Source organism: Rhinopithecus bieti, unplaced genomic scaffold (genome assembly GCF_001698545.2).
Source record: "Rhinopithecus bieti isolate Rb0 unplaced genomic scaffold, ASM169854v2 scaffold_15774, whole genome shotgun sequence".
Classification (NCBI taxonomy): Eukaryota; Metazoa; Chordata; class Mammalia; order Primates; family Cercopithecidae; genus Rhinopithecus; species Rhinopithecus bieti.
In genome coordinates, this window is record NW_016808219.1 from 20991 (window position 1) to 34874 (window position 13884).

The 13884-nt window shown below is 34.7% G+C and overlaps 1 protein-coding gene across 1 annotated transcript in view; it reads left to right on the forward strand.

Annotated features, from left to right (window-relative positions):
* Nucleotides 1–9659: 9659 nt before the first annotated feature.
* LOC108538099 (laforin) overlaps nucleotides 9660–13884 on the forward strand; it is a 65524-nt gene continuing 61299 nt past the window's right edge. The window contains exons 1-2 of the mRNA XM_017885947.1: nucleotides 9660–9714; nucleotides 10260–10434. Coding sequence (XP_017741436.1) covers nucleotides 9687–9714; nucleotides 10260–10434 — 203 coding nt within the window. The 5' untranslated portion in view covers nucleotides 9660–9686. The remainder of the gene's footprint in view (nucleotides 9715–10259; nucleotides 10435–13884) is intronic.

Below are 13884 nucleotides of genomic sequence, written 5' to 3' on the forward strand. Positions count from 1 at the left end.
GATTTTCCAGGTGTTGTGTGTCTCAGTTCCCCTGGCTAGGAAAACGGATTCCCTTCCCCCTTGCACTTCCAGGTGAGGCGATGCCTCGCCCTGCTTCAGCTCTCGCTGGTCAGGCTGCAGAAGCTGACCAGCACCGATTGTCCGGCACTCCCTAGTGAGATGTCCCCAGTACCTCAGTTGAAAATGCAGAAATCACCGGTCTTCTGTGTCGCTCGCGCTGGGAGTTGGAGAGTGGAGCTGTTCCTATTCGGCCATCTTGCTCCGCCCCACCCTTAGTAGTTTTTTATGATTCTTGTTATCAGGTGTAATGTCTCCTCTTTCATTTCTGATTTTATTTCCTTGAGTCTTTTCTTTTCTTTATTTACTTGAGTCATCTTCTTAGTCTAGAAAGAGTTTGTCTCTTCTGTTTATCTTTGAAAAAAAAGCCCTCTTAGTTTTATTTTAAAATTGTTTTCTAGTCTCTATTTTATTCATTTCTGCCCTAATCTTTGTTATTTATTCTTTCTTCTAACTCTGGCTTTAGTTTGTTCTTCTTTGTCTTTTTCCCTGGGATCCCTTTTTTGGGATCCTTCTTCTCCTTCTTTTTTTGATGTAGACATTTATTGATACGAACTTCCTTCTTAGAATTGACTTTGCTGCATCTAATATGTTTTGATATGTTGTATACCCATTATCATTTGTCTGAAGATGTTATTTAATTTCCCTTTTGATTCCTTCTTTGACTCACTAGTTGTTCAGGAGCATGTTGTTTAATTTCTGCATATTTGTAAATTTTCCCAGTTTTCTCCTACGATTGAGTTCTAGTTTCATATCATTATGGTAGGAAACAATAGTGGATATGATTTCAATCTTCTGGAATTATTAAAGACTTGTGGCTTAACATATGATCTGTTTTGGAGGATGTTCTGTATATATTTGAGAAGAATGTGTATTCTTTTGCCGTATATTTCTGTTAGGTCCATTTGGTCTAAAGTGTAATTAAAGTACAACGTTTCCTTATTGCTTTTCTGTCTAAAAAATGATGTTATGTCCAATGCTGAAAGTGGATTATTAAAGTCCCCTACTGTTATAGTATTGCAGTCTATCTCTCCCTTCAGATTGCTTAATAACTGCCTTAGATATTTAGGTGCTACTATGTTAGATGTATATATATTTATAAATGTTGAAGAATTGACACCTTTATCATTATATAATTACCTTCTTTGTCTTTCTTTACTGTTGTTGAACTTAAAGTCTTAACTTCATCTGATAGAAATATAGCTACCTCTGCTCTCTTTTGTCTTCCATTTGCATGGAATATATTTATCTATCCCTTTATTTTCCATCTACGTGTGTTCTTACAAGTAAAGTGAGTATTTTGTAGGCAGCATCTAGTTGTGGTGTGCTTTTTCAATCTATTCAGTCACTTTATATCTTTTGATTGGAGAATTCAATCCATTTTTACCCAAGGAAATTATATTATGTAAAGACTTACCTTACTGCTTTTTCATAATTTGTTTTCTGGTTGTTCTGTGTATCTTTTTTTCTTCCTCTTGTCTTTCTTTGTGGTTTGATTGTCTTCTGTAGTGATATGCCTTCTTTTTATATTTTGTGGAAGTATAATAGGGTTTTGCTTTGCAATTACCATGAGGTTTACGTAAAACATTACCTGTAACAGGCTATTCTAAGCTGATACCAACTTAACTTTAATCAAATACAAAAGCTCTCCACGTTTACTCCTCCCTACCACATTTTACGATTTTGATGCAAAGTTGACAACTTTTTGTAATTTGTATCCCTTAACAATTTATCAAAGCTACAGTTGTTTTTAATAGTTTTGTCTTTTAACTCTCATGTTAGAGATAAAATTGCTTTACACATCACCTTTCAAGCAAAAGACTATTTTGAATCTAACTATGTATTATTGATACCATTGAATGTTTTCCCTTCATGTATTTTATGTTAGTTATTAGTGGTATGTTTTCTCAGCTTAAAGAACTCACTTTAAGAATTCCCATAAGACAGGACTAGTGGTGATGAATTCCCTTATTCTTTATCTTGGAACCATATTCACTCCTTCCACTCTAGAAATCTTTTTGTGAATGTGGTAGGTTGTACTGACAGTTGGGGAGAAGGAGAAGAGAGAAATATTACAGAAATGCAAAAAACTTCAAATTAAATATTAAAAAATGCTTGCCATTAACTGCTCTTTGGTGGTCTCATGATCAGGGTATTTTGACTATCGTTTATTCTTACATAGTTTTTCTAGCTGGATCTTCTTTCTTCTCTTTCTGCATCTCACCTTTCCTTCTTCTTGTCAATCTTAACACCCCTTACTTCATCCTCTCCTTCACTGATTATATCTCAGGTTTACATTTCATTAGGAAGGACAGTTTAGCTATATCTATGACTACCCCTGAACTCAGCTATTTTCTACCTTTGCATTTTGCCATTCATCAAAGTGCTCAACTGGAACAGGATTCATCATCTCAAAGAGGCAGTTGGTTGAACAAAAAGATTTTTTGTGCTTTTATTTCGTTTTGCCATTAGAAGAGAACAGCAAAGTGCCAAAGAGTTTGTAATGACTATACCGTGTTTGTGCAACTTTATGCAATAATAGCTTCTGAGGCAGTAACATATGGGGCATGAGAGAGATCAGATGTAGGTGAGTTAATAGTTAAAATTAGAGATTAATGTGTTAGAATCAAAACTTATGTTCATATGCTAGAAATGAAACACTTAAAATAATTAAAACCCAAAGAGGATAGTTCAAATAAAATATTGTAAATTTTATTTTGCTTAAGGAGACTATACCTATCCAATAGATATTTAACCAACATAATTTCAAAACTTTTGGCTTTATTAAGAAATAAACATATTTTAAGCCAAACTCTCAAACTTAAGAGAACTATGTAAAATAATGAGTTAGTTGTGAGTTTTTAAATTCTAGGGTTATTTCTGTGACTTTAATTGGAGTGCCAGACAGCACTTCCCTTACTCCTGCACATTTACTCACTTTGTTTGAAACCACCTTACTTGCCTTGATGAATAAATAACAAAGTAGCTAAAACTGTTCTGAAGAAATAGATGTTTTTGTTAATTAAACCAATAATTTTCTACTTTTCTACCAAAAATACAGATTAGTTTATCCCAACATAGTGAGCGATTTATATGTTTACTTTTAAAATTTTAATTTTAATAAATTTATCTTTTAATTTTAACTTTTACACATTTAGAAGTACAAGTACAGTTTCATTACATGGACATATTGCACAGTCGTGAAGTCTAGGCTTTTAGTGTGTTTGTCACCTGAATAGTGTACATGGTACCGAATAAGTAATTTTTCATCCCTCACCTCTTCCTATCTCCCCACCTTTTGAAGTCTCTAATGTTTATTATTTCACTCTGTATGTCCAAGTATATCCAATGCTTAGCTTCTACTTATAAGTGAGAATATGTGGTATTAGACTTTCTAAGTTATTTCTCTTAGAATGATTGCCTCTACGTCCAAATAGGAAGACAGGAAGTCAAACTATCCCTGTTGGCAGATGATATGATTTTGTACCTAGAAAACCTCACAGTCTCTACCCAAAAGCTCCTTGTTCTGATAAACAACTTGAGCAAAGTTTTAGGATACAAAATCAACATGCGAAAATTATAGCATTTCTATATACCAACAGCATCCAAGCTGAGAGCCAAATCAAGAATAAAATCCCATTTACAATAGCTGTAAATAGAATAAAATACCTAGGAATACAGCTAACCAGAGACATGAAAGAATTCTGCAACAGGAATTACAAAATACTGGTCAAAGGAGTCAGGGATGACACAAACAATCAAAACATTCCATGCTCCTGAATAAGAAGAATTAATATTGCTCAAATGGCCATACTGCCCAAAGAAATTTATAGATTCAACCCTATTCCCATCAATCTGCCAATAAAATTATTCACAGGATTAGAGAAAAACTTTTAAAATTCATATGGAATCAAAAAAGAGCTCGAATAGCCAAAGCAATCCTAAGCAAAAAGAACAAAGCTGGAGACATTGCATTACTTGACTTCAAACTATACTACAAGGCTATTGTAACCAAAACAGTATGGTACTTATACCAAAATGGACACATAGACCAATGGAACAGAATAGAGAGCCCAGAAATAATGCCGGACACCTAAAACCATCTGGTCTTTGATATAGTTAACAAAATAAGCAATGGGGAAAGGACCCTGTTCAATAAATAATTTTGGGATAACTGGCTAGCCATATGCAGAAGATTGAAACTGGACCCCTTCCATATACCGTATACAAAAGTTAACACAAAATAGATTAAAAACCTAAATATAAAACCTAAAACTATTTATTATTGATTTCTAGTTTGATTCTGTTAATGTCAGAAAACACTATTTGTATGTTTTAAGTTTTCTAAAAATTTGAAGTTGTTTTATGATACAGGATATGTTCTATCTTGGTTTATGTACTGTGAACATGAACATGTGCATTCTGCTATACTGGGTGCTGTATAAATGTCAACTAGATAGTGTTGGTTGATGGTGCTCTTGAGGTTTCTAATATCCCTGCTGATTTTCTGTCTAATTGTTCTAACAGTGGTTTTGAGGTCTCAAACTATAATTCTGAGTTTTTAAAATTCTTTCAGTTCTCTCAGTTTTTTGCTTTACATATTTAACAACCTTACTGTTTGATATATACACAGTTAAAGTTGCCGTGTCTTCTTGTTATAGTGATACTTTAAACATTGTATAATTTCCCCTCTCTAGTAATTTTCTTGGAGTAAAGAAAATAAAGTATACTTTATGTAATAGTAATATAACTACTCCTGCTTTTTGATTAATGTTTGCATAGTATATCTTTTTCTATACTTTTACTTCCCACCTGCCTATATAATTTGAAGTGAATTACTTCTATACAGCATATAATTGATTCACTTAAAAATTACTCTGCCAACTTTTGTATTTTGATTGGTGTATTTAGACTATTTACATTTAACATAATTATTGGTATGTTAGAGCCTAAGTTTGCTGTTTTATTTTTTGTTTCTGGTTGTTTTCTCTTTCTCCTTTTTCTGTGATTGTATGGCATGTCTGGTTCATAATTGAACTTTTTTTAGAATTCTGTTTTGATTTACACATAAAATTTCTATATGCATTATATATATTATATACCTAACATCATAGTTGACTGGTATTAACCTTTTATGAGTTTGAGTGAATTTTAGAAAACTTACCCCCTTTTTCATTCCTTTGCCCTTCCTCATTTGCAATATAATTGCCTTAAGTATTTCCTTTACATACATGTAGAACATCAGACAATGTTAGAATGTTTGCTTATTTACTTATATTTTTGTTTACTGTGCTTATTCTTCCTGTTTTCAAAGAGTTTCTTTTTGTTTAGACATCTTCTGTTAGTCATTTTTAAGATAATTCAGCTGGCAAAATTTTCTTAGTTTTCCTTCATTGAGCATATTTTGATTTTCCCTTTTTTTCCTGAAGGAAATAGTCACAAAGTAAGACTCTTGGTTGACAGTTGTTCTTTTTTACAGCACTTGAAAAATGCACTTCCTTTGGTGACTTCTGATGAGAAATCTGCTCATATTAGAATATTTTTTCCTTTACATTGCTGTTTTTCTCTGGCTACTTTTATGACTTTCTCTGTCTTTAGTTTTCAGAAGTTTAAATATGTCATGTCTCAGTATTGATTTCTTTGGGTTTATGTTGTTTGGACTTTGCTCACCTTCTTGAATTTGTAGGTTTTGCCTCTTGCCAAATTAGAAAAGTTTTCAGGCATTGTTTTCTCAAGTACTCTTAAGCCCTACTATCTTTCCCCTCTTCTTCTAGACTCCAATTACATAAATTTAGATATTTTGTTAATAGTACCACTTGTCCCTAAGGGTCTGTTTTTTTTTTTTTTGTTGTTGTTGTTGTTGTTGTTGTTTTTAAATTCAACCTACTTTCTTTGTTGTTTGCTGTTTAGATTGGGTAATTTCCATGGTTTTATCTTTAAGTTTGTGAAATTTTTTCCTGTGTCCCTTCCATATTGCTCTTAAACCCATCTATTGAGTTTTTAAAATTTCAAATATTGTGTTTTTCAGTTCTAAAACTACAATTTAGTTCCTCTTTTCATCTTCCGTTCCATTGCTGAGATGTTCTGATTCTTCATTTGTTTGAAATATATTCTAATGGGTTACTGAGGCTTTAAAATATTTATCACATAATTCTAACATTATTGTTCTGTTGGTGTTGGCCTTTATCAGGCATCTTTTTTTTTTTTTTCCATTTAGTTTGAGATCTTAGTGGTTATTGATGTAATGGGTGATATTCTATTGAAACCTGGACTTTGGGGTATTATATAATGAGGTTAGCTCTTATGTAAACCTTCGATTTTAACTGAATTCTTCTGACACCACTCCAGCAGAAGAATGGAGGTCTCACCTTATTACCCAGTTCCTCACACTGTTTGCATTCATAACCAAACCAAATAGACTCCTCCCTGAGTGAGGTGGTAGTTCTAGCTCTCCACTAGGCCTCCATTGATAGCTCTCTGCCTGAGAGAGGGAGGAATGCTTTGTTACTGCTTCCCACATGACATCCACTGATGGTGGGGTGGGAAGGAGGTGAAAATCTTGACTTTCTACTAGGTCACCTGTGACACGATCTCAGTGGGAAGGAGGGGCACCTCGTTACTGCCAAATGGAGGTGGAAGTCCACCTTTCCACTCTTGGACTCCACTGCGTTGCCAAGGGTGATGCTGAAAGTTTCAGACCCCTACTCATCCTTTTCTGACACCATGGTAGTGAGTGAGTTGAGGTGCTGCAATACAGCTTGGCAAACAAAAGTGGAAGTCTACCTATGCTTGGCCTTCGCTGGCCTGGGTGGGTGTGGGGCCACATTTTTTCTGTGGGTTTGACTGGAGTAGTGTAGTTATTATCAAACAGATTTCTGTCTGGCTAGGCTTGTCTTTTCATTTGGCTAGAGAGAGTGGACTTTTGTCATATTTTCTTTTTGCTGTCCTTGTGTTACCAAGTTGCTGGCTTCTTCTAAGTCTGGGATATATAAGGCAAAAAGAAAATGCATGGAACTCAATACTTAGGTCTTTCCTTAGGTCTCAGTGTCTCTGGATGGTCTGTCTTCTCTTTGCCTTTCAAAGTTATCTTATGTTTGTTTATTTATAATTTTCAGCGTTTTAAATTATACTTAGTGGGAGGACTAGGGAAAAGTACATTTATTCCATAGTTCTACATGCAGAAATCTCCAAAACCAAAATTATTTTACTATTCATTTTGCCATTTCATTAGGTGAAATTAAAAGACAAAACCCATCCTCTAAAAGACATTTTAACTATTAGAACATATTTTAATAACTCAGGTTACTATCCATGAAAGATTTTTTTAAATGTTGCCTAAAACATAAATGTATAAAAAATGAGCAATTAAAGAAATCATTGTAGGAATGAAGAATTCTTATGAAGATGATGATACATAAATAATTCTTCTTGACCATTATAATTTATGAATATTTGATCTCTTCAACAATTATATTTTTAATAGGTAATAATTCAGTGTTGTAAGTCAATTGTACTGACCAATGGGAGCCATAGATATTCTTTTATTAAACTAAAAAAAAACCCACTCCTTGTAAGTAATCCAATCAATTCAAAACAGTTGACTATGACAGTTCCCCTCCATCCAATTCCATTTCCTAGAAGTAACCACATCCAGTTTGTAGTCTATGTTTACACTTTCAGTCATGCTCTGCCACTTCACTTAGTCACTCCTGCTTTTCCTTTTCAGCTTCTCTCTCTATTCATCTTTTGTAAGTTTATCCTTCTATCTCTGGCTGTTAAACATTGAAAGACTTTCAGACTTTGTTCTAGAACGTTTTTCCTCAATTCATATTGTTTTGCTTTGTGACTCATCTATGTTCCTATTTCAATTACCATTTACACTCAAATTACTCATATTTATGTTTCTAGTTCAGATTTCTGGTCTTAATATCAAATCAATAACTCCAGCTCTTTGTTTGACGACTCTTTTTGGATATCTAAAGAGCACTCCCAACCCAACATTGCCAAAACTGGATAGATGATCTTCCCTTACAGCCTCTTTCAGATTTTGCATCTCAGTGAATAGTACCACTGTATATTGAATTGTTTTCACTAGAAGCTTAGGAGTCATTATTGATCCCCTTTCATTTTCACCTTCCTTTTCCAATGAATCAAGTCCTGTGGCTTTTCCCTCCTGAATCTGCGTAATCCTTTCAATGTCTGTGACCAAGCTTCATCATAAACTACCTAGGCCAATATAGTAGTTTTTAAAATGGACTCTCTGCTTCTGTCTGATTGTTCTTAAATTATTTTTTTACTCTGTAGCCAGAGAGGTATCCTCAAAATAAAATCTGGTTATGTTACATGCCTGCTTAGAATATTTCAAATTTTTAGTTGCTCTTATGATAAATATCTGAGTTCTTAACATGACCTAGCACAGTACCTGCCTCAATAAACATTTGTAGAAGAATGAAAAAAACTCATGGTTTACAGTATTTTCTATTAAAATAGTATTACTATGCACATGTATCTCTGTAAGCATCAGAGATTCTTTTTTCTTATTAATATTTCTGTTGGATATGTTTCTAGAAGTGAAGTTGCTAGTATAGTTTGGATTTTATCTATTAAAAATGAAGGATAATAGAGATGTGGTGCAGTGCCTTGTAGTCATTGAGAAAAAACATCCATTAAGAGAAAAAAGAGGTGACGGATCTAGGAAGATCAATAATGGTTTATTAAGGGAGTCATCCTGTACCTTCTCTCTGATGGAAGGAGTTATATCTCAAAGAAACACCAAATAATTTCAGGATTTTTTGAGAGCTTATGCCAAGCAAATTTAGGTTAAATATTTTGTAAGACAGAGCAAGGAGAAAAGAACAAATGAATCACATTTTATATTCATAACAGATGTGATTTATTTTGTAAATCACTCATACATTTAGTTTGCTTACATGTCTTTCTTATAGTATATTATAATTAGGTAGTATAAAGAAAGGCATGATTTGAAATGGGATAATAAAAGGTAATAAAATAATGTATGAATTATAATTTTTATAGAAATCAAGGTTTACTAGTATCTAAGACCATTTGGGCTGCTGTAAACAAAACACCATATGTTGGTTAGCTTATAAACAATAGAAATTTATTGCTCATGGTTCTGGAGGCTGGAGGGTCTAAAAGTGAGGCATACCAGATTCAGTGATTGGTGAGGGCTCACTTTCTGGTTCATAGACGGCGGCGACATGCTGTTTTCTCACATGGTGGAAGGGAGAGAGGGGTTTCTTTCATCCCTCTTTTATAAGTGAGCTAATCACATTGGTGAGGGTTCTTCTTTATGACCTAATCATCTCCTAAGGGCACCAGCTCCTAATACCAACACCTTAGGTGTTAGGATTTCAACATATAAATTTTGGGGGAACAAAAACATTCATACCATAGCAACTAGTGTAGTTGATACTGCACAGAAATCGTGAAATAGGCAAATAATGTTTTTAGAGATGTGTCTCTGCCTCCTTTGATCCATGGCACTCTAAGGAAGATGGTGTGTCTTTGTGCATATGACATCAGCAGGGAGCATCACAAAGGCATCATGCCGAAAAGGTGGGGGACTAGGAGAGGCAGGTTGCTACTAGCGCCGCACTACTAGTTCTATGACCTTGGGCAAGCTAGTTAATCTCTGTGAGACTTATTTTCCTCATTTGAAAATAATGATAATAACTGTTTTACCTGTAAAGTAGATTTGATGTGATCATTTATTATTTATTGATGCATTTATTTGTAATTATGCATTTTTTGGTTGAGCTGATACTAAAACACTTTATTCCTGATTTTATTTATAAATTTGCATACCAGAAAAATAGAATTGTGTAATACAGGGGCATTAATAGCTTTAAAAACTTTTTTTAGGAGCTTCTCAGCCTGCAAAGTGATTCATAATGGCCTCTTAGAGCACTGAGAGGTACCATGAAACTCTGAAAGAGCTAACATGCTTTTTATAACCCATGTACTCAAAGGGAGTAAAACACTGACTTTCATAAGTAGCTCTTTACAAATTCCTACTGTTCTGTTTTTCACTCTAGTCTTTTTTGTTTATACTGAAATGTGTAGATTAAGTAGCTTTATCTTTATTTTTTTCTTGCTATTAATTTTGTATCAGCCGCTTTGAGGATGTTTAAACCAAACACTGATTTAATTGCTTTGTTTATCATTTCTTCTTGTTCTAGGCAATGGACCTCATCATGACCGTTGCTGTACTTACAATGAAAACAACTTGGTGGATGGTGTGTATTGTCTCCCAATAGGACACTGGATTGAGGCCACTGGGCACACCAATGAAATGAAGCACACAACAGACTTCTATTTTAATATTGCAGGCCACCAAGCCATGCATTATTCAAGGTAAAAATAGTGCTATGTTTATAAGCATAGAAGTAGTACAAGAGGTAGCATTAGCAACAATGAAAATACTGTGTTCAAAACTGCAGTGTCTCACTTTGGAGGGGTCTATAGGCCTGTAATACTTTGAGGAGATAATTACAGTGAATCAGTGTGTGAGCTTTTCTGGGTCTAGATGTGGAGGATTTTAAAAATAGAATTCTTTAATAAATGCATACCTTAGCATCAATATATTTTCACCAGATAGTAGCTAACCAATCTCTGTATTTATGTAGTGGATTAAATATAAAAACTTCACTAACAAGGCCTAAATTAGTATTTGTGTCCTTTATGATACTACCAGTGAAACAAAAATTGGTATTTCCTTATAACATCTTATTGAAATAAATATGTGTGAAAATACACAGAACTAGATTGAATGTGATTATCTGCTTCATTATTTGTTAATATTTTGATTTATTTGTTCATTTAATTCCTAAACCAGGAGGTTGCTAAATAAAACGTAAGGCTCATTATCCTTTTCTCCTTTCCCACTCATCAGAAATGATTATTTTAATCACTTTATGGTTAGTTTTTCTTGAGATTAAATCTAAATCTTAAACAATGTGCGTATGTGTTCCTTGTTAATGTACCAGTTTAAAAATAGCTATTGATTCCCCTCTGTTACACATAGGAAATTGATGTCTTTCGTACTTGTCCTCTCTCCCCACTCCAGTCCCTACCAGGCATTTTTTGAAAAGTTCCATTGTTACTTACCATCATACAAATTCTATGTCTTGACCCATCAGTTTTTCACAATGTCTCCTAGTTTCCTACATTGTAAGAGCAGAGATTTTTTTTTGTTCCTGTGTTTTTTTCCACATCTATTTCCACCTACTGACTCCTGCTTTTAAATTACTTTTATAAGTTCAAGGCTTATAAAATTTACATTAAACTTTGGAAATATAAATTTCTTTCACACTTTGATTATTTAAACTTTAAAAGCAATTGCCAACATTTAAAATATTATGTGTTATTTGATTTGTTTTTCTAAGACCACCAGAGCGAGTACAAAAGAACCAGCGAGTAGGCAAGGCTAGGAGCAAAACTGCAAATTTATGTTTTGGTCACCTCGCTTCAGGGAAGAAGGTGTGGAGGGTGAGGTCCGTCGGTCTCCGGCAAAGGAGGCCGAGGGAGTCGCCTGGTGGAGCTCTCGGACGAAGTTCCTGATGCAGTCCCGACAGAAGTCGGGGCTGAGGAAGTTCCCGTGGCGCTCTGGCCGGGAGCGGATTTTCTGGGAGTGGGAGGGCAATAGGCGGGGCATGGGCATGTCTGGGGGGTTCCATAGGTGCTGCCAGGTAAATCTTGGTCTCTTCGGATTGACGTCACCTGGCGCATGCCCAGTTGATCTACACCTTCCCGGGGCCGGCTGCATTTTCGCACGCGAGGGAAAAGTTGGTGATAAAGAACCCGGAAGTGCGCCATCTTGCCTCCGTTCGTCCAAACATTATTTACTGTAGAACTTACAGTATTTGTGCTATACACAAGGAGATACGTTCTCATGTTCTTAAAGAACGTGTTGTTTTGAATGAAAGATACAATTAATAAAACAGAGTTGTGAGGGATAAAAGAGAGAGAAAATGCAATTTCACAATAGTTTTAGGTAATTAGTATTCCTCTTGAACACATCTTTCTTTCAAACTTCTGGTAGATGTTGGCTTTGCTGGTGGGTTGTATGCTTAGAATGAGGAAGAGAAGAGTTAAGCATGTCGCATGGCTTTATGGACTGAGCTACTGAATTAATGGTGTTGCTGCTTACTGAGATGGTAAAGACTAGGAAATGAGCAATTTGAAGTAGGGATTGAGGTGAAAGTTCTACTTTAGTCATTTCTTGAAATGTCTGTTAGATTACAGGAAGCAAATTGATTTGATTTCAGGAATTTTAGGGAGAGCTTGGAAATAAAGATATAAAATTGGCAGTTATCAAGACATAGATAGCATTCAAAATGATGAGTCTAGATGAGACAATAGTAAATGAGTGAAGTATAGAAGAGACAAAGAGAAGAAGCAAAAATATTGAGCCCTGATGCGCACAATTTAGAAGTCAAGGATAAGCAGAAGATCCAGAGAAAAGAATGAGAAGGAACACCTCTTGAGATGGTCTGACGTTTAATGAGGATGTGTATATGGGTTCTTTTAAATTGATCCTGAATGAACCCTTTTTTCTGAAACGTCATGTCTTGGGCTCTGGAGTTTTTTTTTTCCACTGTATAATTATTTCTTCTCCTTGATTGCCTTTGTTCTTTGTCATCAGAGACACTCCTTACATGGATGTTGGACCTCTTGGATTTACATTTTATGTTTGTCATCTTTTGTATTGCTTTACATTTTGAGAGGATTCTTTATTTCCAATTCAATATCAATTTTTTTCTTAATTTTGGTAATTGTATTCTTAATTTTCATGGACTTTTACTTATTCTGTTATTCACTTTTTGTATATTAGTTTCTTCTTGTTTATGAATGAGTATATTCATGAATCCTAGAATACTAATGAAAGTTATTTTTAAGTGCTCTTCTCTATTTTTTTTTTTTTTTTTTTTTTTTGCTTTTGAACTTGTTTATTGTAATCCTTAACATAAGTCACTCTTTCTGAGCCTCAGCTCTGAACACATAAAATGGAGATAAAGTTGTTACAGGGGCTGAATGATGCAACAATATAAACAACTTTTAATATTATGATCAGTCCCCCTCCATACAGTTTTCCATAATGGTTGTGCTAATTTATATTACCACCAGCAGTTTGTCAAGGTTCTCTTCTCTCTATATCCTCGTCAACACTTGGTGTTTTATGGTTTTTTTAATTGTAGCCATTCTGATTAGAGTGAGGTGTTATCTTCTTGCAGTCTTGATTTGCATTTCCCTGATAATTGATGATACTGAACTTTTTTTTCATATATCTTATCCATTTGTATGTGTTCTTTTTTTAATTATTATTATACTTTAAGTTCTAGGGTACATGTGCACAATGTGCAGGTTTGTTACATATGTATACTTGTGCCATGTTGCTGTGCTGCATCCATCAACTCGTCAGCACCCATCAACTCGTCTTTTACATCAGGTATAACTCCCAATGCCATCCCTTCCCCCTCCCCCTCCCCATAATAAGCCCCAGTGTGTGATGGTACCCTTCCTGTGTCCAAGTGATCTCATTGTTCAATTCCCACCTATGAGTGAGAACATGCGGTGTTTGGTTTTCTGTTCTTGCAATAGTTTGCTGAGAATGATGGTTTCCAGCTGCGTCCATCTCCCTACAAAGGACACAAACTCATCCCTCTTTATGGCTGCATAGTATTCCATGGTGTATATGTGCCACATTTTCTTAATCCAGTCTGTCACTGATGGACATTTGGGTTGATTCCAAGTCTTTGCTATTGTGAATAGTGCTGCAATAAACATACGTGTGCATGTGTCTTT